This window comes from Nyctibius grandis, chromosome 2 (genome assembly GCF_013368605.1).
Source record: "Nyctibius grandis isolate bNycGra1 chromosome 2, bNycGra1.pri, whole genome shotgun sequence".
Taxonomy (NCBI): domain Eukaryota; kingdom Metazoa; phylum Chordata; class Aves; order Nyctibiiformes; family Nyctibiidae; genus Nyctibius; species Nyctibius grandis.
In genome coordinates, this window is record NC_090659.1 from 105,081,403 (window position 1) to 105,109,286 (window position 27,884).

Sequence of the window (27,884 nt, forward strand, 5' to 3'; positions counted from 1 at the left end):
CCCGGCCCGGCACCACGACTGTGGGTGGTGGCTGCGGTGGAGCAGGCATCGCCATGGAGCACATCCGCACCACCAAGGTACCCCCGTTTTGGCCTCCCTCCGCCGCGTGGGGCGGCGCTTCGGGAGGTGGGGGGGAACGGTCGGCAGGGGAGCGGCGGCGTTGCCGGTGCTGCGCCGGTAACTGTGGGGCGGGGAGAGGGCCTGTTCGGCCCGGGGAGTCCCAGCCCCGCCGCTGTCAGCTGTGGGCGAGGGCGTCGTTGTTCTCCTCCTCCTTCCATTTTGTAGCTGGTGCCTTCCCGCGAGGGGCTCTGTGGCGGCCCATGCCGCTCGGGGTGTCCCTGGGCCCCGGTGGGGGCAGCCGGCAGCGGGGGTGCTTCCCTCGGGCCCTGCCCTTCTCGGAGGCTTCTCGGCTGGGCCCTCTCCGAGCCGAGGAGCTGGAAGGGGTAAAAGCTCCCGTGGGGAGCTCGGCGGGTGGTGACCCGGTGGGGCCTCGCTGGAACGAGCCGTCTCGTTAATAAGGGGAAGACGCTAAACACTCTCCTGGGGTAGCAGGGGTTGTGATGTGGGGCGGGGAACAGCAGAAGCCAGCTGGGAGGGGACTGCAGTCGGGTTTTGTACTCGGGGTGCGGTTCCATGTAGCTTTTCTAGCTTTGGAGGCAAACCAGTTGTGAAAACAAACCTTTTTTTTTATTATTCCTTTTAAAGACTCTGGTGTATGTTGTTAGGAATGCAAGCGCTCAGTATATGTGCAATGTGTTGGGCTGTTCAAAAGAAGCAGTTAAGCTGCAGCTGGTGTTTTAGACTTTTCTGATTTTTTTTTTTCCTATGTTTAGTTTGTTAGTTTGTCTTTCCTCTCTGATGAAGATGTAAAAAAAAAAAAAAGACATAAGTCTTTCTCCTTTTTGTACAGAATTTTAAATGAAATTTTAAGTCACAGCTTTTATAGAATTAAGTTTCTAACAGTATTTTTCTCATCTTGCTCATCAGCCCTTGCTGCAAGGGCTACTGAAAAGACTGCTCCTCTCTGTTGGGTCCTGGAAATTGTAAAGTCATTAGTTTCCTAACCTGGCAGTCTGACTTTAAACTATTAGATTTATAGATGTGTGGAGAAAAGGGAGTGGTCATATTTCAGCTCCAAATAGTAGATTTATAACCAATAATTATATAAAGGAACAGGCTTTTTTTTTTTTTTGAGTGATAGCTTGTATAAATTGTATATAAAATGTGTATAGCTAGTTTAATTTTTCATATATATTTGTATGTGTATATATGAAACAGGAGGAAGGTCTCTGATGAAGCTACTGTTAGTGACAGTTTAGTTTACTGGGTGGAATAACCTTACACCAAGATTAGAGATAAGGTTTCTTTATCAGCCTTTTACTTATAAACCTGAAACTCCTTTTTTGGAACTTACTATTATATTGTTACAGACAATAGCTAATTTCAAAATGAAAACTAGACTAAAATGAAAGTCTCCTGATGATCTGAGTAGCTGTTTAAGTTTCAAACCTGTAACTGAGACTAGAAAGGCTACAGGTCACTGACTTCTTTGTAACTGCAAGTGATGGTGTTTCTGCATCGTTTTGGGCCCCTGCTGGGGAAGAATACTTCATGTAGCAATATAACTGAAGAGAAATAAGCTCTGAACACAACTTACAAAGTACAAGGCTTACCACTTTAAGCAATTATTTTTATAATTCATACAAAAATGTACATTCTAAAAACATCAATTTCATGGCTAGAAATAACATGAGTTTTGGTTATAATTGTGATGCTTTCTTAGCTTTTTGTAAGCTGTTGGTTTATTGAATATCCAGATGGATTAAAATGCATATATGCTAGATGGTAATAATTATGAGTATTACAGTTATAGGATGCCAGAAAACTAAAGTACAGCCTGCACTGTAGGCTTTAAAAGTTCAGTGCATGTGTAGGTTCAAGTTGGATCTCATTCCAAGTGTTCCGAGACATCTACTTTTTCTAACCTGACAACACTTCAGTTTTTTCAATTTGTTTTATTAAAGTAGCAGTGAAATAACCTTGAAATAACAGTGCAGTCTTGCACAAATTAATTGCTGTGCAGGGAAGTGGTCATCCCTAGGAGAAGGTGATGAAATGGGTTTTATTCCTCTTTACACTTCAGTTTGCTGGAAATGTTGAAGTTAAAATTGTCAGCACAATGACAGAACTGTCAGCACAGCTACCTGAAATGAAGATTAGCTTTTTGTGAAATTAAACTGTCCAATAGATTTATGTTGAATAAAGAAGTGAGGTCAACTTGCAGATCACTTCTGTCTGTACTTAAATAGCAACAAATGATGAAAACCAGTTCACAACAAGTTGTAAGTGGTGGTGGTGGGGAAATTACAAATAAGAATATTGTGGTTTTGCAGGGAAGCTTTAGAACTACAGTGTCCTTAAAAATATTTGAAAGCAAAACATAGTAGAAAAGACTAGAATTTCTTCAGTCAAGTCTGTTTGTATATTTGAAGTCAAATCTCTTTTAGTGAAAATACTGATGGGTTTTCTGCTGGAGATGGAAAGTTTTGGTTAGCTTGACTGATGAATCCTAAGCTTATGTTTGCAAGCCTGAGACTTAAATGGGGAAGGGAAAACTCCTGTTAATGTCAGTGCATGTCATACAAAGTTGTAATAAAAGAATCTTGGAATGATGTACTGTAATTGTTTTTTTCTTGGTTTAATTGTTCTAATTTAATCCTTCAGCTTTTTTAATGCGAGACTTCAGAGGTATAGTTTCAGCCTTCCTTTCTGTTCCAACTTGTCTGCCGTATTGAAACACTTCTTTGTTTTTTTGCCTTTAATCTGTAACTCCTAGTCCTGATAAACTGTCAGGTGACTCTTTCACTGTAAATATTCTATCTTATTGAGGTAGCTGTTCAAATTCTTACTGGTTTAAAAACTCAGTAATTTGTTAGTGCTAGCTGCTGTCAAAACATCACTTCTGACTGCTTAAGTGATCTCTGTTTACAGATGTGCTAATACTCAGTAGCAGTCTTCAGTCTCTTAATCTTGTGAACATATTCTCATCAAAATTGATGACTGATTTGTTTTTCGTAACTAAGGATTTGCCAAACTTTACAATTAAAAAGCCAAAAAAAAAGGTGCTTATCTAGCTGAGTACCCGTTAAAACTGGTTTGGGTCAAGTTTAAATGAACATGTAATCTGTGGAGGCTGTATCTAAATTACATTTCAGTTATATTTAAGAAAAGTATATATAGAACTTAGTTTTCGTAATTCTTGAAGACTTTACCTATGTAAGAGGAAGCTGGAGCACTAATGCCTGTACTCATCCAACATAGAAATAACAGCTTTGAGAATAGCTGTCTTGTTACGTGGAGGAGAATGGAACTTCGCACACCAGGATTTTGTGGGTCGTGTTACTGGAACAAAACTGGAGCAGTTTCTGTGTGCTTCTCAATTTGCTGGGGAGGTGCAGTGCCAGGTTCCTGAGCAGCTGCTGCTGCAGAACTGCCCAAAATGAATTCTGCATTTTGGCAGTGCTATATTAATTTATGCTACTCTGTATCTGAGCACTGATACCTTGCTGGTTACAGCATAATGTATTTTGAAGTACTGATGCATGTAGCTACCAATTTTTTTTGCTTTCTAAACTGAAATCTAGAATATCGTAGTAGCACTGGCTTTTAGTACCTCCATTCTGTTTTGTATGCATTAAATTGCTTTTCTAACTTCCAGACACAAAATTAGACCGTGCTGGATTGTAAGAAATACTGAAATTGAAGATACAAACTTTTAGTGCTTTATATGTGCTTTTAGTAGATAGTTAAGTTTATACATATGAAAAAAAACAGCTTAACATCAGTGTGGTAGATGTGGGCTTTCCTAGTCACCTCATCTGGGTGCTGGCCTTGCTGGTGTGAAAGTTTTTGGAGTTCTGCCATGCATTTCATGGCAGTAGCATCAAACCTCAAGCCTAAGAGCTTTAACTTGGCACTAATGAGGTAGCGCTGCCAAGAAAGAGGAATGCATGCAGATAAGCCATTCGTCACACTCCTTTCCTGTTGTTGCACACAAAGAATCATGTAATGTTTGCTTCAAATAAAGCAAACTGTGGAGCCTGTGAAGTTACGAGCGGCAGATAAAATGCAGGCTATCTAGAAATCGCTTTCTTTGAAATGTTTTTCCATGGGATTGAGATAACAGTGTTAATGTTATCCTGGAGGAGAAAACTGCCCTTGCAAGACTCAAGCTTGAAAGGTCTGCTTCAAATGCCAGCACAGTCCTTGAATTTCTGGGAGACTGTTATAATTATTAGTATAATGCTTTCATTTAATTAAATCTATTTTGACTACGAGGCAAGGTTATGATGATCTAGATTTTTAAAGTTGGGGATGATATAAAAGACAGTAGATAACTGAAGTGAAGTCAGGAGGACATAATCTTTATGGCTTTGAGTCCACAGACAGCCAACAAAGCATGTGGCTGAGATCAGCTGTTAATTCAGTGCTGGCATCTCAATAACAGGAAATTGTTAGTGTGTGTGCTTTACTTTGGGGAAGCAGTCTAAAAGCTTAGTAATTCATCATTCTTAATTATTTTTTTAAAAACTTGATACCCTGGTCTCTTTTACTAGTAAGTAACCATAGTAGTTATGTATATGAAATAAATATTCTGATAAGCCTAGCCTTGTGTCTTCATTATGCACTCTTGTATTGAAACGGGATATTTTAACTAGTCAGTCTTTTCAAAGCTTATGTGACTGCTAGTGTATTCTTAATAGCTTGGCCTGAATGGCTCTATGTGTGCTGTGTTGTGCTTTATACCATTTTCAAAATTGTTGCACAAACTGACAAAGCTTTTGTGAAGTTAGGATTCTGTGTTCTGAAAAAAAAAAAAGATTTTGTTCCCCCTCCCCTTTTTTCTTACAGGTAGAACAAGTGAAATTACTAGATAGGTTCAGCACGAGCAATAAGTCACTGACGGGAACTCTGTACCTTACAGCAACTCATCTGTTATTCATAGATTCAAGCCAGCGAGAAACGTGGGTAAGGATAACAAATGCTTGTGACTCAGAAGCATAGGTTCTTCAGATGCATTTGTTCTTCCTGATCTAAGGTTGAATTCGTTTACTAAAACATTCATCTAGGGTATAAGTTATTCCCCATGCTCTCCTTGTTTATGGTATCATAATAAGTTAATGATTTGTAGATTGTACTCTTGCATGACACTGCTGCAGTTGAAATCAGGTAATGTTGAACGTGTTCACTTTTCTTCAAGCTGCTGTAATTTCTTCTATAGCCTTTACTTGTATTCCTGAGTGAATGTGTGGTAGTTTTCTTTAAACAACTGACTTGTACCACAGTTCAGAGGCAGGAGTGGTAGACTGCTTAAACTAAATAGTTTAAGCATCAGGTTTAAAATTTCTGTGTTAACTTATCTTGTATTTGGATCCTCCCTAGGTTAAATGAGAGCAAAATCCAAAGATCTAGGCTTTGGTGAAATACTGAAGATCCCATGGGGTTTTTTTGTGTTTTTTTTTTGGGGGGGGGGGGGTGGGGTGGGGGGGGTTTGGTGTTTGTTTGTGGTTTGTTTTTTTTTTTTTTGAGTGGTAAGCAGCTGTTTCTTCACAAGTGTTCATCTCTGGAATAAAAGAATTTCAGAAGGGGCTGCAGCTTCTTGGTGACCACTACCACTGTTGCACAAAGTTGTCTAGTACAGTAATTCCCATTAGTTTTTCTGCTCAGTGCACTGGTGGCACACATGTGGACATCAAGTTCTGGCTTCCACCGTAGCCCAGCTACCTGAGTGAGTTCAGTGCCTGAAGTCTGTGGTCCACCAGGATGAAATCTCATTTCCCTGGGTATGGTTTGTTTTTTCTGTAGGTGTATTTTTCTGGATTATCCTTAATCCTGTATACTGGTTATCTGACTAGATGCCTCCCAGTGCATTCAAGAAAAGTTATTGTTCCGTGATTTGTTCTTGGATACAATGTACAATTTTGTACAAACCAAACTGTTATCCCTCCATACAAAATGGGTTACTGGGGAGAACATGATTCAGAAGCATTACTTGCATCTCCCTGTGCACTATGTTAAAAGGTTTAATTTTAGGGAAATTGAACCTATACTGAGTATTGCACTTCTGTGATGATAATGCAAGTACCAAGTATAATTATGATAATGTCTCCAAGATGTAGTCTTTGTAAATGCATATTTGGCAGCATACTTTTCAGATGCCTGTCTAATTCTGATCAATATTTAAGAGGAGATAATTGCTTCAGTGAGGTAATTGAAATGATATCAAGAACATCTTGTTCAGTTGAGGTAATGTATTTATGGCTTTCTTCCCATGGTTGAACAGCTGTTAATTTCCTGTGTATTTTCCTAAATTTTGTGTAGATTTGCCACACAGATAAATCTACGGAGGGCTTTTGTGTATTCATTACTGTGACAGTCTCCTCTTAAAGTGGTTCAAAGGAATTTAGCTGAGAGACTGTCATGTCTATGTAACACAATGGGTAATACAGGAGATGTTTTTCTTATCTCCTGTTTGTTCTGTAAATGTTAAATATTGGAATTCTAAAATCTTCAGCATCTTCTGAATATTTTATGCTTTGAGTTAATTTCCTTGGCTTGCTTTATTTTGCCTGAAAATTCTGAAGCATGTTCCTGTAGATCCTTAAAAAAAAGTATATCCTGTTTGAACCCTGCCTAATTAGATGTATGCTTGTCAGTTAGCAAAGTTATAGAAGAGGACTGAACAACTGCAGTGGAGTTTTACTTCTCACTTTTGCATTTAGAAGGGTATTTACTGTTCCTTACAAACATTAGGTAACACTTCAAAATATGAGGGAAAAGAGTAATTAAATTTTGACAAATTATGTTATCCTGATCAAAATGTCAGTCTTGGATTTCTCTTCTAGATTTCTTTCTTTTTATAACTAAATGATTGGCAAAATTAGTCAAAATGCATATTCAGCATTGCTTAATATGTCTTATATCTGCTCTTATAAATAGTATGCTGTGTTCATTTTTTATCAGCGTGCTTATGCTGTGAGTTCTTGTATGCCTCAGATACTACATCATCACATTGCTGCTGTGGAGAAACTTCCCTTGACTACTTCTGGCTGCCCTCTTGTCATCCAGTGCAAGAATTTCAGGATAGTTCACTTTGTCATTCCCAGAGAGAGAGATTGTCATGACATTTATAACTCTTTGCTTCAGCTGTCAAGAACAGGTAATACTTCTAACTGTAAAAGACTTTGCAGTGTATGCCTGGATTACAAGTTGGGAGGGGGGGAAAAAAAAAATCCATGGATTTTAGGCTTTTTTTAAACATACATTATGTAAAAGTCTTTTAAATGGATTTAGTATGTAAAAGAATTTTAATGATTAAGTATTAATTTGCATACAAATTCAGAAGATGTGTTGTCTGGCTTTGTAGGTCACTAATATTCACTAACAGAATGCAAGATTCCTGTATTCTGCATTTCTAGTGTTATCTCTGAAATTGTGAATATAAATACGTATTATCTTTCTTAATTGGTGTGTTTCATGGATAAAATGCTACTAAGCAAATACTAACTTGTTACTGATTTAATGCAGATTCAAAAATAAAGCTGAAGTTTTGATGCTAAAATAGTGCTACCAGTTCAGCTTTACAAGAGACTTCTGTCACCTAGCATGGTCTTTTGCATTTTCTGCTTTGTGTTTAGAACAATGTAAAATGTCACCATCTGTGATATGCAAATAGTGTATTAGGAAAAACATAAAATATTTTGAAAGCTTTTTTGCTTTAAAGGAAACTTTAAAACTTATTGCTTTTAAAGGACAGTAGATGTACAATTCTGTTCTTGCCTCCAAAAAATGTTTGTTCTTTTAGCTCTTGTGAAGTCTTCTAATAATTCTGCCTTTTGTCTTGTTTAATTTTGGCAGTCTTAATTTTGTGACTTCTGCTTTGCCCTTGTGGCTCTAGAAATGTCCCTGCTGAAATAAGTCAAGCATGCTTAAGAAAGCTCTCATGACCTACCTTTAACTAAATATCTGTAATTGTGTCAGTTAAGTGTATAATAGTTGCAGAATAAATATTTCAAGAGTGTCAAGTATCTATTTAGTCTTGCTTCTGAGAATCTTGAAACCTGAAGCTTTCTCTGCAACTTGGGCAGTTTCAAGACTTGTCAACTGTGCTACCTTTCTCCACTCAGACATTTTTGGGGACAACTCATTACATAGTCATTTTCTTTACCTTTTAGCAAAATATGAAGAACTGTATGCCTTCTCCTATAATCCAAAACAAAATGAATCTGAGCGAGTCAAAGGTTGGCAGCTTATTGATCTAGCAGAAGAATATAAGAGAATGGGAGTGCCAAATGCTAACTGGCAGTTGTCCGATGCAAATCGTGATTATAAAGTGAGTGTCATAATGGAAACGTGTTTTGCTCTGCATCTGTTTCTGCTTTATCATCTGACTCTAGTCCTATAGAAAACAGTCTAATACTATGAAATCACTTGGCTTGCAGCATAAGCAAAAACTTGCAGGTGGAGGGAGTTAACTCCTTAATCAGTGTGCAGTCCTACAACTTTCTAATTGAAGTTTTGTCCAAGGCCTCGTTGAGAGAGTATGGATGCATGCATTCTTTGGGATTGGTTCTAGAGTATACTTACGTGTTTGCAGTGTTGGCTGTGGGAGACAATGGTTGTGGTGGTGCAGCTGAATCCCAGATTAGATTTCATCTTACTTTATAGTCTGCAAATACAAAAAATGAGGGAAATAATTACAATATTTTATTTGAAACACATTTTTAGCATTTCTACTGAAGAGCTGCATTTTTGAGGTAAATACTAGTATAGCAGTCTTTATCCATGGCTTGTCTCCCCTCCTGAGCTATATATGTGTATACAGAGAAACATCTTAGTGTTTATCCTTTCTCTTACTTCACCTAACATCTCTCAAATTGGATGCAGTAAAACTAGTACAGGCTTTGTGCCTTGTACATAAAATTCTTTTTGTGTATCTGTGTCTTTCAGATTTGTGAAACCTACCCTAGAGAACTTTATGTTCCCAGAACTGCAAGCAAGCCCATAATTGTTGGTAGCTCCAAATTCAGAAGCAAAGGAAGATTCCCAGTGTTGTCATATTATCATAAAAATAAAGAGGTATAGTGTGTTTTCCTCTTAATGCAAGTGTACTGAATTATTTCTCAACACTGTAGTTGAGAAGTAGTTCAGGGTAGGTAAGGAGGTAAGTACAGTGACTTGTATGAGAATGGTATAACTCATGATAACCTTAAATATAGCTGACACCAGTGGTGTCTAACAGGATGCTGAATTAAGCTAAGCCAGTTTAAAAGAAATCCTTAAGTAATCAGTTAAATCTCTTAAAGCTTTCAGAAACTGATCTTAAGATAACCAAAGATAGCTTTTTGTCAAGTGATCTGTCTTCCTTGGTATAGCAAGAATAAAATCTGTTAGGTCACAATGGGTTCTAAAAAAAAAAAACCAAAAAAACAAAAAACAAAACAAAAAAAAAACCACCAAAAGAATAGAACTGGTTCTTTAAGGAGAAATTTGCAAGGTAAAAAGAGCTAGAGGATGAGAAATAAGATTTTTGCAGGGTTTGGTAGAGAATGGTGTGAAGCAGCATCTGCCTATCTTGGCTAGGGTGTATCTTTGAAGGGAGAGAAGAACTGTCACCTTGCTGAATTGAAGATTTTGAAGGATGAGTGTTAAGCTACTAGATGCGTTTGAAGATAATTACTATTTGGAAGGTGTACCCAGTACCTTCTGAAATACAATATATCATTGAAAATTACATCAGATGATAACGTATTGTACTTGCAATAATAAAATTGTACTTGCAGTAGCAAAACCAGCCATAATTCATTTCATCTGAGGAGAGTAACTTGCTTTCCTAAAGTGTATTTTTTCCAGCCTATACTCTTTTGAATTTTTATACTTGGGGAAAGTCCATTATGTAAACTGGTACCTTGCCCATGTAGATGAGCCTGAAAAAATGTTTTGATAAACCTTTAGATTTAAGATGTAGGTACTGCATTTGAAGGTCTGCAAGTGATGTGCTTACAAGTTGGAACACCTAAACTTTTTTCAGTTTAATGCTGTTATCCACCAAATGAAACAGTTTGTTTCAGTGTCGTCTTAGAATTACGCAAAGCATTTAAACTACAGGTATTAAACTGATGCTGACTTGTTCTTTGTTTTCTGTGGTAGGCTGCAATTTGTAGATGCAGTCAACCTCTCTCAGGTTTCAGTGCCAGGTGCCTGGAAGATGAACACATGTTGCAAGCCATCAGTAAAGCAAATCCTTCAAATCGGTACATGTATGTCATGGACACCAGGCCAAAGGTATGTACTTCAGGTTCTACAGACTAGCCTCTCTTCCTGAACATTAGAGTATAGGGATACAATGTAATTCGGAAAAATTTGGGGTTAAATATGACTTCACCATGGACAAAAATGTTCTTTAACGGTAAGGTTAGGCCTCTCTATTCAGGCATTTAATTACTTGCTAAAAGAAGTTGAACACCTCTCAGGACTCAGCTTGAACTTGCTGAATATGCTAGTGAACTTTTTGGGAGGTGCATTTAAAAATATCATTAAAACATAGTTAAGAAGTGAATAGTTGAGTGGGATCCAAGTCATTGTAACTGTTTGAAATTCATGAAATGGTGAGCTGTGTTGGGTTTTCTTTTAGAATGGGGGGGAGTACTGTGTTCTCTGTAAATGTTCTGTGAAAACTGCTATTGCTGTCTGTCTTAGCCAGGAAGAAGTAGGGGAAATGCTGTTATAGCATTCTGAGGTCATACTTCATCACTGTCTAAATTGAATTATGTTGGTTTTTTGACCTGTGTTGGAATGTGGGGGGTAACTTTCACTTGTTAGACCATCTGCATTTAAGTTGGTGTTCATTTCACTCAAATCTCTGAACACAGGAGCTGGAAAACAAGGATGTGAAGTGAGAATCCTGCGCTGTAGGATCTGCACTTATTTTGAGCAGGGTTCAGCAGTAGGTCGGTCTGACAGACTGAAACTGAGCCAACTGTGGGGTTTTTGTAGCTGTATTTTTTTATAGCTCCAGCAATTTATTTGCCTCTTACCCCCAAAACTGACATTTTTAGGATGCCTGGAAAGTGCATGTATGGTTAAGTCTGGGTATTACTCTTTCCTTTCTAGGCTAATTGCTTTGTAGTGTCTTTACTTATTTTCAAACATTCCTGAGTAAAACTTTGTTGGTGGGAATATGGAGGAGAGAACAGGAAATTATTAAATTACCAAACGCATTATTCAGATATGTCAGCTCTAAATATGTTGCTTTTTATGTACCGTGCCTTTCTTACACTTGAATGCTTTCAAGTTGATTTGCCACAAACTGTTAATTTATTAGAATCTGTTTATAGTATGTGCTTTTGTGTGTTTTTTTTCCAGTGTATTCCATTGAAATTGCATGGCTTTTATTTCTTAATTTGAGATTTTTATTTCAAGTACTTATTTTCAGTATTTCTGTTTTCCTGTTAAGCTGAACGCAATGGCAAACAGAGCTGCTGGGAAAGGCTATGAGAATGAAGACAACTACTCTAACATTAGGTTCCAGTTTGTTGGCATTGAAAATATTCATGTAATGAGATCCAGCTTACAAAAACTTCTAGAAGGTATGTTCTAACTGTCCTATAATAGCATATATGAAAATAGGATAAATATTTTTCTGAAGTCTTTAATAATAGCTTACACAAACTGTATTTTATCCCAGCTCTATGTTTAGTACCAGTTTGCTGTGTTCTATGGTAATGAATTATCTTAACCTTTACCTTTAAACTGTAAACCCAATGAATGGAGTTATTTTGCAGAAAGTTAACAGAGTGGCACATAGGTCTTGGATGAACTTGATTAGGATGTCAGTGGCTCATGGGAAAGTCTTCTGTGTTTGCCAAGTATACGTGCACATATACGCACATGTAATATAAATGCCAAAAATAATGTGTGTCTATATATGAAAATGTATGTACAGAATACTGATTCTTCAAGGAGCACTTAATTCCACAGAATTCACAGTAAGCATATGGTCTATACATAAACTTGAGTTCTTTAGCCTGGTGAGAGACTTCTGTGCTTGTAGGTACATCTTACAGTGTTTGTAGACGGGGAAATGTGAACCACTTCGCCATACCACTGCCTGCCACGTGGTGATGAAAATGAAGAGGCGGAAGTCTATTAAATCTGTTAATAGTGTATTTCAGTAAACAGCTGAAAACAAATTTAAGACACTTTGTGGAAGATTAATACTGAGATTAGAGTACAGTGGCAGGTCAGGCTTCCACACCTGATAAACAATACATATATAAGTGCTTGCATTGTAGAATTATGCAAATATTTCCAGTCATGCAGAAGGCTTACACTTGTATGGAAGCCTATTTTGCTGAAGACATTGTGGCTACATTGGTCAAGAAATCTTACAGACTAGTGGTGTAGTCTTACTTCACTCATTGAGCCTGTATCTGCTGCTAACCTGTTCTTCAGGCACTCCGTATGGAATACTGCTGAGCTTTGATAATATGTATTTTTATGGTTATTCCTGCATGTACTTTATTGAAGGGAAAGATGAGCAGTGTGAGCCTGAACTTCAGTTTTTAAGTTTGGGATAATCCTTATTTCTTTTGCTAATATCTTGGGTTCCAGAAAACTAGCTAATAAATCTTGATTTTTTTTTTTTTTTTTAAAAGAGGCCTACTCCTGTGTAATAATGTCTGATGCAGAAGTGTGTGCATCACACAGTTAAACTTCACAGACTTCATATTCCTTCCATTTGACTTAGCATCCTACCAACAGTACTAAATATCTTTCTGTAGCTTTCTTTAAGGATGGAATACGTTTTATTTTTTTGTGTGGAGGATTGGTTTATTTAAACTCACAGAATGGCTGGGGTTGGAAGGGACTGCTGGAGATCATCTAGTCCAACCCCCTGCCAAAGCAGGTTCACCTACAGCATGTTGCACAGGGTCATGTCCAGGTGGGTTTTGAATATCTCCAGAGAAGGAGACTCCAAACTCAATTGGAACAAAATCATTATTAACATCTATAGTTGTTCTCTAGATCAGGTTTTGGGGTAAATGAACACAGTTGTTCTACCTCTGTTCAGTCTGTATAATTAGCTAGAGTTTTGCTGAATGCCAGTCTAGAAGTAGAAGCATCTTTAGGGGTAGGAAGAACCCTTAAATTTTAGGGAGATATGCAATAATTTACTCTTCAGACCCCTGTAGGAATGTGCCATCAGTGGGTTGATGAGGAAGGAAATGCTATGAAAACGGTTCATGACTTAAATTGAGGAAAATGCCATTTAGCTGCTGTGTACCACCTTCCCATGGATGTGCTGAACTGAATGTACTTAAATGGGCAATGTGATACCAGCGACCCTGTTCTTTCAAGAGCCATTGTAACTGGGACTGTCCTCAGTTTTATTTATAACAAACAACTGTTATTCATTCTTTGGCATGTGTCCTGCTCCTAGGTTCTCTGTCTATCTCCTTGATTTCCTTCAGAACCTAATGATTCCATTTGCAAGCACAATGCAAGAAGACAATCCTTCCCAACATCCTTTTGTAATGGGACTACACCATGGAGCATGCTAGGGGGATTAACAGTCTATTCATCTTGGATTCTGCTGGTTTTTAAATATCTTGCATGCAGTGAAACAAAACTTCTCTAAAATAGTTTTCTTCAGCGTGGACGTGATGACTCTGCTCCCTTGATGGGCAGACTGCCCATCTATACAACACTAATGGAAGAATATTCACATAGATTAAATTTGTGGCTGTGGTATTAAAGTCCCGTTTTTATATATTCAAAAATATAGTATTACATGTCAGAAAAGATTGAACTCCGATAAGCAAAAAGGTTTTGCATATGTCAAGAAACAAAATTTCTGCAGGAAATATTTGAGAAAAAGGCTCAATAATAGCTGTTGTGGTCTGCTGCACCTATTTTGATGATGGAAATGTTAACTAAGGGGTTTTTTGTGGGTTATGTGGAGCATGTACATGGGAGATGGGGTTGTTTGCTTAGTTGTTAAAAACAACCTCTGCCCCCAGCCCACTGTGCTTCAGTCTGCAGGTTCTAGTCACCTCTTGAACTGCTGCGTGAGGCATTGCTAGTAATGTGGGTAAGACAATCAAGCAATGGAATGCTGAGGTTTTGGGGCTCACATGCATTTATGATGGGCTCCATATAGCTAAAACTATCTTGAATGATAGTTATTGTGAAGTAGCTAAACACCTTAGCGGTACCATAAATCATCTTTTACCATAAGGAACTGGAAATTATTTTTTTTTTTACATTTATAGTCAAAACAGTGTCAATGCAATTTCTTTATTTCATCCCTAAGTAGTATAAAAATGTCTGTCTTAATTCATAGAAACAGAAAGTAATTCTTTGGGCTCAACATATGTGTTCTTATCTCAGCCTTGGCTTATAAAAATGTAGAAATCTAGCTAGAAGGGGAAGATACCAGTGGTGAAATTTTTCTACCAATTCTGATCAAAAGCAGATTTTGACAGCAGTATCTGGGTGAAAAACTGAGGGCTGGAAGCCTGTTTATTTTCTAACTGAAAGTTTGTGCTTTAAACCATAAGCTACAGAATGTAGGGGTGAGCAGTCATGAATAGTGCCTCTAGACATTGCCTTGTCTGTCCAGTCCCATCCTTGTAGATGTTTGACTTTCCAAGTATTTGAATATTTTTAGTTTCTTTCCTTTACCATAGAGTGGTGGACCTGTTGGTGTACTGTTGTGATTGAACAGGTGTATGGAACCACTGGTGTAGAGAGAGTGTGAGCTACCTGAAAGGATCAGGTTGTTCTCAGCTGGTTTCTGCCATGTGGTAGACCTTTCAGAAGCAGAACTCTTGCGTAACAATGCTACCTCTTCCAAAGATCAGGGAAAACTAGCATAGCTTTTGCTGCTTTTACTGATATTTACAGACTAACCTTTAAGATTAGGTCTTGTATCCAGGGGTTTCTTGATGTTTTGTTACCTCACTGTGCTATGGTTTGCTAGCTCTTTTTCTAGATGACGAAGATCTATAGGCTTTAGAAAATGTTCTGTGGTACTTACGAAGAAGCCTGTCTTTGTTATAGCATTCAGCAGCAACGGGCATTATGACTCTTCCTGAGCAATGGGAAGTGTACCAAAACTTGTATGGCTGAAAGTTGAGAAACATGTAGTGCAGATACAGGAAAGCTCTGTGAGGCAGTGGTTTAAGAGTTTATAGCCTTTTGTTATATCAGGGGACTTGACTGAATGTGAAACTGTCACAGAATGACTGGGTGAATTTTGTTCTCTACTTTCCCTACTGACTCACTTCCTCCCATACTCAGAGTTAAAGATTATTTTGCAGCCGCTGTATGAATATCCCCACGGATAGCTTTCAGCTACAGAGCCCTTTTATTTTTATTTGGGGCCCACTAGCTTGGTAGAAAGTAGGCTTCTGCTGTGGCAGGGACAGGTATTTTTGTAGATGGCAACCTCAGATATCCTCTCCTAGAATCACACATAGCAGAAGCTGTATCAGCCAGCGAAAATTTCTTTTTTTTATTGCCAGAAGTTTGTCATGTTTGGACAGTAATGTAACTGCGTGAGTTGCTACTCAAAATCATACAAGAACCAGGCTGTCTGTCTCCTTTGTGAATTGGTAAGCATCTATATGAGAAACTTTCAGTCTACCTCTATACCTCTTGCTGTTATGCTGCAAGGCAGCTTTCTTTTAACTTGAGTTCTTCCTTGCCCTCTCAATTGGCATTATTGTTACAGGATCAAAGTATACTAGGGAAGAATAGTAAAGATCAGAGTCAGAGTTGTAGTATGTCAATTCTGGAGGCTGGCAAAATCTCGATGGTTTTCAGTTCGTCACCATGTCCTTGTACTGCACTCACTTTATTCTTCCAAGCAGAGTGGAGAAGGTGATGAAACTCTGGCAGTCTGACTACTCTGAACTGTGTATGTTGTCTGGATGCAGCTACTTCCTACTAGTAGTTGTAATTTTTAAGTATTTATGGTAAGCTTTTGGCATTTGCATTGCCTTCCTTGATAAGGCATGGGTAAGGCTCCCTATTGGGGATAACCATTGCATTTACTTTGAATGTTATTTTTGTCAAAAAGACACAAAGATCTTACTCTTGTCATTCATGGTTACTGTAGTTCTACAGAGTTGAATTTTGGATGGAGAACACTTTATAGTACCTTTCTCTTAACCATTTGAGTGGTGGCTTCCTGAAAGATTTCTCATCAACTTAGAGCATAGGGCATTAAAAACAATATACAGTTATTCTTCTTTTTCCATTTCAGGGTATAGGTAGCTGCAACTGCTTAAGGCTTTCTAACTCTTGGTTTCTTTCAGTCAGCGGCACGAAAGGTTTGTCTGTCAATGACTTTTTGTCTGGTTTGGAGAATTCTGGATGGTTGCGTCATATCAAAGCTGTGTTGGATGCTGCTGTCTTCCTAGTCAAGGTAACTTGTATGCTGCTTCTTTGATGGCAAGTTGACTTGTTATCAGGCAAAATTGTACTTAATATTATGTAATGTGTAAAAATTCTGCAACTGACCTTTTTGGAAGTAGGTGCTTAGTGTACAGTGATACATCTGATAGGCTGTTTTAAGTAGTACATGTTTCTTTATGACTGGAGATGTTAAATATGCAAGCTAATGTTTTGGGATTTTTTGAATGCTGTTTGGTCACCTTGTTGGGAGATGAAGGGATTCTTATGCTCCCTGGTTCTTCTAGGTATTTATGAACGGTATAAACAGTTTGGAGTTGGATGGAGCAAACTATTATTTAGTGTACCCAGAAAAACAGAACTCCTGGGACACCAATTGCAGAGAAGCCAAGTTGGCTATGCTGACTTCATCTGGCAAGGAAATGGGACTCTATGAAGAATTGAGAGGAACAATTGCCTTGCCAGGCACCTATGAAGCCAAGGGCTTGACCTGAGGGGGCTGGGTGAAGAAAAAAAACCTGGATCTTTGTTTTTACTAGGTGAAATAACAAGGAGTTAACTAGTTAAAAGTGGATGATTCTCCTGAAGATGACCCTCAAATATTTGGACTAACAGAATCTGAATTCTTAGCTGAAGCTAATATGCATTTCCTAGTCCTTAACTTTTGTGTAGTATAATGATGAACAAGTGGGTATTGTTAATGGTGTGTTTGTGCTGGTTTATTTTTTTAACCTGTTTGGTGTGTAATGTGTAGTCTACTTCTTTCTTAGTATGCATTGCAAGGGGTTTTTATAAGTTTAGTTTTATAAGGGTTAAAAAGAGAACTGGGAACCACTGTAGGTGTTTTGTTACTTTGTGCAAAGGTGGTGGTGGAATTTCTTTGCTTTATAAGGAATTTACTATACTTCCATGGAGAGAAATTACTAGCTTTCTGATAGTATCAAAACCTTTCCTTATAATAAACATTTTTCTGGCTTTGTTAAATAAAATTATGCTGTGAGTTTGGGATAAACATAGCTTTTGTATTTATTTACTAAATTTTGACTTCTGTCTGGAATAGAACATTCACTAAGAAACAACTGTGTTTTGCAGGCAATAGCGGTTGAGAGTGCGAGTGTATTAGTGCACTGCTCAGATGGCTGGGACAGGACTTCCCAAGTTTGTTCTCTTGGAGCTCTCTTACTAGATTCCTATTACAGAACAATCAAAGGATTCATGGTAAGCTAGTTGTTGCATTGTTGAGTTGTTCCTTGGTAAACAAAAGATGTAAAATGTTTGTGTGAAAGTGAGCAGCGTAAACATACTGATGCTTACTTTTTGTAGTTGTAAGATTTGCAGTATACTGAAATCTTTCTTTTAGAAATACTTTGCTACTGGGAAGAACCACTTATTTAAAATCTAAAACACTGAAATACAAATAGCAGATTGCTTTATGTACCCCACAGAAATGTTGCAACGATTGCCTTTTGCATCCAAAAAAAAGCCCCTTACCTATGAAATATAAGGATTCCAAAGTGCTTATGTGAGATAATAGATGTAGAAAACTATAGCAGCTTTGTGCTTTTATCCCTTGTCCTAAAATCAACATTATTAAAACCTAAAAATGACAACTCCCGCAGTGACAGAGATCTGAAGATATTTTAAGCGATCTAAATTTATTCATCTTTCTATAGAGAGGAAGAGGAATTTCGCTATGATTATTCCAAATTTTACAGTAGGAAAATCATTGTTCTGCAGTAGCAGCACAAGGTGTTAAGGGAACTCCTGAAAGATAGTGCATAAAACGAGTTCTGAGTGTCAGTTAAAACTAACTGCCACAAATATTACAAGGAACAAAAGTGAAGTTAAGGAGGAATTAGAAGAGGATTCATTTCTTGTGAATAGTGAAAATGTGTGTAATCTTTAGAGAAGTAATTTAATCTTTTTGGTTTCCAGTCCTCACTGTCAATTAGATTTCTGGGAAAACTTTGTAATGGGCAGGCAGTCCCACATGCCTTTTGATGCTTCATACTGTGACTGAAGTGATAAAATAAGCTAGTGTTGATATTAACAAACTTATTGCTATAAAATGTTAGATTATATTGTGTGGTTTTATGTAAACTATGATAGCAGGAATGTAATACTAAAATTTTTCCTATACTTTGCAATTTTTTGCAAATTGGTTGGTAATCTGCTTGTGAAGTCATAGAACATAAGTGGGCTTAAAGCGAGCCTGACTTAACAGCAGTTACCTGATTGTCAACTTGCTAAATGTTTTTACTAGTTTTAGAAATGTGCTTTGATAATCTCTTGTGACAGACTTCCAAGAAAATAAAGGAACTACAAAGTGACGAATAGTTGCTCATACTGTAGTTTATTTGACTCAAATTTATAATACAATATATTGATAACATGTGAGGTTAATACTGTAGATGTAAGATTGAGTAACATTTTACATGAGTGTGTGTTTGGTTTTTTTTTTACACTGTAGGTCTTGATAGAGAAAGACTGGATCTCTTTTGGGCACAAGTTCTCTGACAGGTAGTTCACCCTTTCAATACGGTAAAATGTATACAGTAAACTGAACTAAGTATTCTTAAAAACAAAAGACAATGTGTGGATGTTAAACTACTGCAGTGTTGCTAGAAATTTTGCAATGAGTAAGCTATTTTCAGTAGACAGTGCACTTTGTGTATTGCTATTCAAATACCTATTGAATAATTAATTTATATTATAGACATGCATTTCTAGTGTAACTGATGCCTCACTCTGAGATGTTGCTGGCTGCAGCTAGGTCTGCATGTATGTATTTGTTTACTTTTAACAATGAAGTCACACTTATGTTTAGAAGTCTTGTATGTTAAGAGTTCCGTTTTTTCCCTTGATCTGTCTATCATCAGCTATGACAATAGCCTTGCTGCTATTTACTGCTTATTAATTTACTTTTAGCTGGTATACTCCAAATGTTGACTATGGAAGTAATAGATACAAAGGAAGTGAACTGTCCTATGTTGCTGTTCTGTACTGAATACAGCAGTGTGATTACTTACAAGTCAGAAAAACAGGTTAAATATAGACTTATTTCTATTCAAAAATTGCCCCAGTTCTCAAAGTTAGGTGCTTACTCTCCAAGCCAAAGCTAGTGTCAAATTAATGTGCTGTGATTTAAAAACAAGTGCAACTAAGACTTCTTTGGATTTTTAACTTAAACTAGTTTCAGTCTGTTTATGGAATCTTTTTCAGGTATTGTCAGTTGGATGGTGATCCAAAAGAGGTCTCACCAGTATTCACCCAGTTCTTAGAAAGCGTATGGAATCTGACTGAGCAGTTTCCACAAGCTTTTGAGTACAATGAAGCTTTCCTCCTTCAGATCCATGAACACGTCCATTCATGCCAGTTTGGTAACTTCCTTGGAAACTGCCAAAAAGAGCGAGAAGAACTAAGGTAAGCAGACATATTGTAATGTGTCTTTTGTTTATTCTGGCAGACTAAGAACTCCTGTGAATCTTCATTTTAGGTTCTGAACAGAAATAGAGACAGGATTGGTAGTACTGAAAATGTCGAACTGCACCAGGGAACAGCAGTGCTTCTCATGCTTTTGCACACTGAAGACAGTTTTTCTAATTCTGGGAGAAAATCCCATGCTCATTTTTCATAGGGAAAGTTAAGGCTTCTTTCTCCCTTTTTGTTTTTTTTGTTCTTGTTTTTTTTTTTTTCCTAAAAGTAGGTAAGCTTAAGTTTGGAAGTATCACTTCATTCCCTCCCCCAATCTATCTTTAGGCAACCTGAAAATTCTTGCCTGCTCAAGACTAATTACTGTCAGCTAGAGGTATTAATAGAACGTCTCCTAATGCTTTCAGCTGGAAAACTTTTGTAAAGTTTTCATCAGTTCATCATTGTCTCAAACTGTATTTTAAAAGCACTTATTGCAACTAGGCAAAACTTGCATAGCATAAGCATTAGTACTTCTGTAAACTGACAGTTCTATCCAGCATTAGCATATGCCATGAAGAAGCTGATTTTACTAAGAGCTTTTAATTCAAGATTTATAAGTGTTTCTGGTAACTTTTTTTTTCAAAAAAAGTTAAGATTGATTTATTATGTTGAGTTGAACAACTTCTGTTTTTTACTTGCAGTCAGTGTCTTGACCTTGATCTCTTCTTGCTTTAAGATTAAAAGAGAAGACCTATTCCTTGTGGCCGGTCCTTCTGGATGAACAAAAGAAATATAAGAATCCTCTGTATAATCCAGACTTTTCTCCAGAACTAACTCTTTTGGAGCCTAATACAGTATCATTCAATTTTAAGTAAGTTTAAATTATATACAATATCTCTTCTTCAATTTTGTCTTTATCCTGCATAGTTAAAACTGTCTGCTTCATGCAGGTTTTGGAGAAATATGTACCATCAGTTCGATCGAAGTATGCATCCCAGGCAATCTGTGTTCAATCTTATAATGAACATGAGTGAACAAAATAAACAACTGGAGGAAGACATTAAAGAACTGGAAGCTGTAAGTATTACAAAGTAGGTGTGTGTACTTGTGACATGGTCTACAAATTCACCTTTACAGTCTGTAACAATGCTGCTAGCTTTCACATGAGTGTCACTACTGTATGGCCTAGCACTTACTCTATGTAATGTTGACTGACTTTCACTGTATGCTTCTATGCTGAATGCCACATTATGCAGCCAATGTTTTGCTCTTGGGCACAATTTATTTTGCTTTACTGATTAACTGTATTATGCAAAAGTGCTCCTGCTATCAAAGCATTACTGAAGATGGCTCAATGTAGGCTAAATTTATGTGAAACTTATCTTAGATAACAAGGTACCCATCATAGCTACAGCTGTTTTGCTAAACTGAGGAGACTGAAAATGTTTTATTTCCATTATAGCTACTAAAATGGAAGCAGTAAGTATTGTCCTTCTTTTAACTTCATATGGAGGTGCATGCTGTTGTAAGTCACCATGATTATGGGCATATACAGGTAATGTGTATTTGAAGACAGGGCTAAATCCAGAGATCACATTTCTGTAAATGACTACTACTAGGTGCTACAGTAAATGGCCAGGGAAGAGTGAACAGCGTATCTCACTTTATTCTAGTATGACTTAATAAGTGGCTTTTAATTGATGCTTCATTATAGTCAGCTAAGGTGCTGAAACTTCAGAATAATACGTTTAAGAAGCACAAAAGCTTTCTAATTATAAGTTTTACTTCTTTGTGTAGCTAGAAATGGTAGCACAACTCCTGTATGTTGCGGGGGGAAGGGGAAGTACAACTTCTCTAGGAGGAAAGATTTTATTAAACTGATCCTACTGTAATGTAATGAATGCACATTGTGTAATCTTAAACTGTTTCAAATCTTAATTGTATATTTAAAAGTTTTCATACAATTGAAGTGGCAAGATGAAAACTGAAGATTATGCAAGCTGAAGAACAAGCAAGATGTGAAGCTTCAGTTTTGAATTTTCTAGAACCTTGTGCCAAGGTGTTAACTTCACCTGAGCCCACATTTCTCACTTGAGTGATGAAGAGATGTAGTTGTTTGAAATCTTGATGCAGACTTTCCTACTGCTGTTTCTATCTTCAAAAAGTTGGTGTCAAGAGACACCAAAGTATTCTGGGCTCAGTCTCAGTTCTAGTAGAGCACAAACAAAAAAATTCATTCCATTAACTAGTTCAAACTCGTAGTTACTGGGTAAGATAGTTTGAATTTAAAAAACAAACAAACAAAAAAACCAAAACCCACAAACCCTTAATCCAAATCTTTCCCCTTCTTTTGCTCAGTGCTTGCAGGATAGGTCCTTTCTTCCAGTCCTGCTTTCTAGTTGACATATTTTAGTGTATTCCTGCATTTGAACAAACTGTATTGGCATTTTTCAGATCTAAAGGAAAAGTCTTTGGAAGGTTTTTTAGGAAGGACATAAGGGCTTAGGTATGAAACTGCTCTTTGTCTTTAAGAGACTCATGACCTGCAAGCTCCCTGCTTGCTAATAGTACCAAGGCCTGTCTTCTTCTGTCTATGCTCCAGAAAGTATTCCCATCTTGATAGCAACCAAACACAGGGTAAGCCTGAAAGAACCTCTCCTCCTGTACAGACACTGACAGGCAACCTTTCTGCTTTCTGCTCAGCTGCAAATTTTAAGCATACAGTGCTTGTAGCATCTGCTGTAAACTGTGGGGGGAAAAATGTTATCCGATGGCCTAACACTTAATAATACTGTTACATATCTAACCTAGGGTATGTAATAGAGGGTTCTGCAGATGCTGAGTCGGCCTGCAAACGAAGTGGATTTGCTTCCTTTCAAAGCAGAATATTATCAGTAAAGCAGTCATGCTCACTGTTAGTAACTGTTCTCTAAATTTCAGAAAATAAAGCGGAGAAATGGGCAGTCAGATGCAGTCCTTATGAAGGAATGTCAGCAGTCTACTCATCCTGCACCCACGGCACTGAAGATCCCTCCATGCTTCAAGAAGGAGCAGCCACTGATCCCTGTGGCTGATGCTGTAAGGACTATAGAGGGCAGCAACACAGCAGACAATCGCTACAGTGAATTTGTGGAAGAGTTCTCGAAAGCTGAGCCTGCTGTTGTCAGCTTGGAGTACGGTGTGGCCAGGATGACCTGCTAATTAAAATCCAGCACTGTGCTCCTCTTCTAGACTAATTGAATTAAGAGATGGGTTATTTTGAGGCTGGGTCTGCGCTGCATGACCAAAGTGTGATTTGTATATTGGCAAGTTTTGTTAATGTAGGCTAGAACAGCATGCTAGTTGTCAAGTGTTTGCTGTTCTTTTAGGGGGGAAAAAATGTAGTTGTCTTTTAAAAGAAATGGTGGCATTTGGTAAGTATTGACTAAAAAATCAAGGAATAGTATGTCTTTGGACTTAAGTCAGTTTGCACTAAGTTGATTAAAATAGTAATATTACTTTATTCAGTATAGGAAAACAGGTGGTCTTTCACAAATTGATTTTATTTGGGCAAGAAAACTTGAACTTTGTATTTTAGGAACTGAAGCTACATGTATATATCGCATATTATATGAATATGTATACCCTTGTTTAATGTCACCCAGTACTAACTTCCAGTGTATTAAGTGCCATGGAAAAGTACAATATATTTTGGTTCATAAATAGTTGGCCTTAAACCTGTCAGATCAATGATACTGTTGTCCTTTACTACTGCAGTCTACCTGGCTCTGTTTACATGTATTTGCTCAAATTGTACTTCCTTAGAACAGGACTGAATATAAGGAATGAAGCATGCCTGAGCTGGCACAGCCTTTTGGCAAACAGCTATATGAATGTTAACTTATCACTGAAGACTGTTCTTTCTTCCATTTCCTCTGTTTGAAATAGAATAGATTGGCCTGATTTTCCTGTATGGCAGCTCAGTAGATTGAGCATCATTGAAGCTACAGGTTGTCTGACCTTAAATGTTTTGATTTGTGGCAAGGTATTCAAGTGTAGAGTAAAAAGACTAAAACATGTCTTGTAAAAAAACTTAATAACTGAATAGTCAGGTTCATTCAGATTGTTTACTATGTGCTGTGCAGTTGTTCAAGTTGCAAGAATTGCAAAGAAGCAAAAGTTTTGGAAGTGTAGTCTACTGACATTGCTCCCAAGTAAAAAAAAATAACAAGTCGCTCATGTCCGAAGCTCATGATGAACTGAGTGCCTCCTAAATCTTTCATTAGAAGAAAATTTTAGTTACTAGTGAAACCCTCTTCTCATCTTGTGGAAACTTGTCCAATCTGTGCGTATTTTAAGTAATTTCAAAACAATCTGGAAATTTTTATGTAATTGGAGAGAGGACAGAAACTTCTAGCAGGATGCAGTAGAGATCGTGGGACGTAAGAAAAAGGGGGAAACTTGCAGTTTGTAAGTTTAATTATTTATCTGTAACCTTCTAGTAAGGAAGAAAGAAGGTTTTTGCTGAAGTTTGTCTCATGATGGATTTTCTGAGCAGATAATAGAATAGGGAAGCAAAATGCTGGTGCCTAGTTCTTAGTATAAATTATAAGTTTGGGTATTAAGATCACTGGGTATGATGTTAGATTACTGCTACTGACCTTTTATCTCTGGATTTAAATCACTTTTGGTTACAAGTGAAGATTAGTTTATTCTCATCCTAATACCTGAAGTCTGTTTTGTTAAAATTACTGGTGTGCCACACATGATTTGACATAATTGGCAGCATTCCCCTCTGTACCATATTGGATCAAGGACTCTATTAACAAGGCCAGTATAGGTCGTGATTACGTTGCACTTGTGAAGCTGTCTGGGAGAAATTAACTGTGACTCCTGTATTTGAGTATTAATTCACCCATTTCACTAGTGTGTTTTTAAAAGCATATAAGTGTAAATAAAGGTTCATAAGTATTTTTATTCCCGAAGATATGAGCATAGTATAATCTTTAAAATACATTATCCAGTCATTTAAACACATTTAGAACTTCTCCACTACAGGTGTTGATAGTTTCACGTTTGCACAGTGGTGCCTTACAGGGTTGCAGCAAAAGGTTTTTGTGCCTTGTTATTTATTGTCTCCCCTTCTCCCTCACCTTCTGTACCAACTTGGTTCTGTGATTTTTCCTTTGGAAAAACATCTTGCATATTAAGCTTGTATTGTATCACAGTAATGAAACAAATTTATCACTGACAATATAGGTAAGTGTTATCAATTTGTACTTATTTGTTTTAATAGTTTGCTGCTCTGATGTGCCATATACACTTTCCATATTTATTGTTTAGAGTTTATAGACTTAAAATATTATATTAAGCTTTTTTGCAAATATTGTTGTATGTTGTTTTTACTTTAACAACCATCTGAGTGCCCCTGTATACAAGGCTTTTGAAGAGAAGATCTATTCCCTTTCAGTACTGTTAAAGTGAGTTTATTTCAGTCTTTGGGCCCTTTTTGTTGGCAGAGTTCACTTCTTAGCGAAAGGAATTGGGATGCCTTTTTATTTTAAATCAAGGTAGGCATGTTAGGTCAGCTTTAAAATGCCATAAAACTATCTGCTCAGGCACAGAACCTGTTTCTTCATCAAAAAATACAGTACTTCCTGACCTGAAGTAAATATTTTACTCCAGTTAATATATGAGTAGAGTTTTATAAGGCTGTTTTGTAGAGCAGCCACTGTACACAGTACAGATAGCTCTGCCAACTCAGTCCTCAGGGTCACCAGTGAGAAAAGTTCCTGCAGAGAGGCAGCTGTCTCTTCTCACTTGCTGTTTAGGCTTAAGCCAAAACTACCTAAAGCACATGGGACCTGTGGTGAAGTAAATAGATGGTAGCGAAGTGAGCTCCAACAGAATGCTTGGCAGGATGGCCAGGACTCAGCACAGTGGGGCTGTTCTGTGTCCTTCAAGAAGGGTTTAAAAACATCAAGCAAGTTGACTAAAAAAACTGTGGCAGAAGCTGCCTGGGAGCAGAAAGAATTTTGATTCTTATTTCAGTGGAATAAGGAAGAAAAGCTTATATTCAGCTTTTCTTCATCATGAGCATGCTGTTCCAAGAGCAGTTACAATTCTGAAAGGTGCCTGGTACAGATCAAAGTAATGCACAGAACTCTTTCTCTTAATGCTGTGGCATTAACATGTGGTTGGTACACTCAGCAGTTGCTTGGGAATAATAATGTCCCAGATAGAAAGTTGCTATAGTTGATTCTGCTCCACTGGTTGCAAGACTTTGGCACCTGTCAATTCTGTGCTTCATCTTGAGAAGGTCTTAGTAAAGTCTTTGGATTTCTATGTTTTGTGCTGTGCTTGATCTTTTTTCCAATCCGAGTGCTGTAGAAAAGAAATAAACCCTTTCCATTAACCAAGCTGTTAGTCTCACATGAGCAACTAAAACTGATTTCACTCACTTTGTACTACAGGCAATTTAAAATATGTATTTCACTAGTACTGAAAGAGTTGGGCTTGTTTTGGGGAAGCTTGCTGTTGTTATAATGTATTCTTCAATATATGTTTAAATATCCAACTGTTCTGTTTTGTAGGTTGACTGCCAGATCAGCTGGCAGCAGACTAAGAAATTAATTAAGCAACACTGAACTGAGCATGTGCATTTTCCACATGTCCAATTTCCAGTGATTTTAAATCTAGGGCAAAAGCCTGAAGTCTGGAGAGTCCATTTAGAGAATTGAAACAGCAGTTCTTCCATAAAACCGCACATCCCGATGTGGAACAAATGCCCTAATATAATTGTTTTAGAGGGAAAGCTATCACAAATCAAGCTGTGACAGTTTGATGTGTCTCTTTCTAAGGATAAGCACACTGGATAAGCCTTGCGGGGGAAGGTGACATGTTCTTTCTCTGTAGCTGCTGTTTTTTCTAAGGCCTTTTCATAAAGTAAAATCAGCAAATCTCTGAGAACTTGCTGCTCCCATTCTGTTAAACTAAGCACATAACTGGATGCCCAGTTGGGCTGAAGTGGGGCTGGGTAGCTTGGCCTAACTACTAGCCTCTTAAGGAAGTGACATAATATAAAGAAGTTAGATGTTAAAATAGCACAGGGCACACGCTATCAACATCTGTTCTTTAGAGTCCTGCCCTGCTCTTGAGCAAGTGTGGCTAGCATGAGGGCCTTGCATAAGCATGATGATTGCTTTCTAGTTAGTTTAATGATAATCTTATTTCAAACTAGATCATTCCTTCACAGTGGTAATTTATAGATCTTAAGAGCAACCTTTAGGTTCTGACCTAAAAACTGTTGTTTAGTTGCTAATAGTTCTAAACCTGTAGCTGATCATAGGCTAAGTATACTGGTTGTGAAACCTGTATTAACCTTTAGGTTTAGATCTTTAGATTAGACTGAAGTCTGCTTTGACTCGCTTTCACCATTTGTGCCACACTTTCCTCCAAGTGTTGCTTATTGTAGTGCTTGATATCTGTCAGATGTAACAGGCTTCTTAATGCTTTGGATGTTTCAAAAACCTGGAAGTACTGTAACTATTCTTCCACTATTCTGAAGGCTCAGGTCAGCCTTGGTGAACAGTATGGGTGAGCTCATGTTTGACCTAGCTAGCCTGATCTGCCTACATGTTAAATAGTATTGAAAAATCAGCATGGCATCATAATTCAATGGCACAACTTCTGTATGCGTGATAGCCTTAAGGAAAAGGATGTAGTGAGAGATCCTTGTCACAGCATGTAGCAAGGAACAGGACCCTGCTGGGGTATGACTCATAAAAAGTAGAAGCAGTAGAGCTGTTTTGATGTCCACCAGTAGCTCGGGGACTTGAGGTGGAAGGTCAGAGGCATGCTGCTTCTGAGATGAGTTTCCAGGTCCCAGAGAATTCAATGACTTGTAGGTGAGCAATTCTGCACTGGTATCAAGCAACAGAAAATATATATGGATCTATGTTTCTTAATCTGCTGGTTCTGAGTAATAAATGTCCTGGTGGTGACTTTGAAAA

The 27,884-nt window shown here is 37.6% G+C and overlaps 1 protein-coding gene across 2 annotated transcripts; it reads left to right on the plus strand.

The window, feature by feature from the left end:
• Positions 1-27,884, plus strand: MTMR6 (myotubularin related protein 6). Of its 2 annotated transcripts, none has more exons than XM_068422078.1 (14): positions 1-77; positions 4,912-5,028; positions 7,024-7,219; positions 8,235-8,392; positions 9,010-9,138; positions 10,210-10,344; positions 11,516-11,648; positions 16,383-16,492; positions 17,572-17,697; positions 18,950-18,999; positions 19,702-19,902; positions 20,630-20,764; positions 20,844-20,970; positions 22,834-27,884. In XM_068422078.1, the coding sequence occupies exons 1-14, from the start codon at positions 54-56 to the stop codon at positions 23,092-23,094; spliced, it is 1,902 nt and encodes a 633-aa protein (XP_068278179.1). In that variant the 5' UTR covers positions 1-53; the 3' UTR covers positions 23,095-27,884. The 2 variants fall into 2 exon arrangements, with proteins under 2 accessions (XP_068278179.1, XP_068278189.1); XM_068422088.1 differs by having other exon boundaries at positions 7,057-7,219.

What these genes read in the sequence shown, in the direction of transcription:
- MTMR6 (XM_068422078.1), top strand. Translation starts at nt 54, where the DNA reads ATGGAGCACATCCGCACCACCAAG. An exon ending in AGCACATCCGCACCACCAAG is followed by an intron (nt 78 to 4,911) that starts GTACCCCCGTTT and finishes TTTTTCTTACAG; the next exon opens with GTAGAACAAGTGAAATTACT. An exon ending in ACAGTATCATTCAATTTTAA is followed by an intron (nt 20,765 to 20,843) that starts GTAAGTTTAAAT and finishes TGCTTCATGCAG; the next exon opens with GTTTTGGAGAAATATGTACC.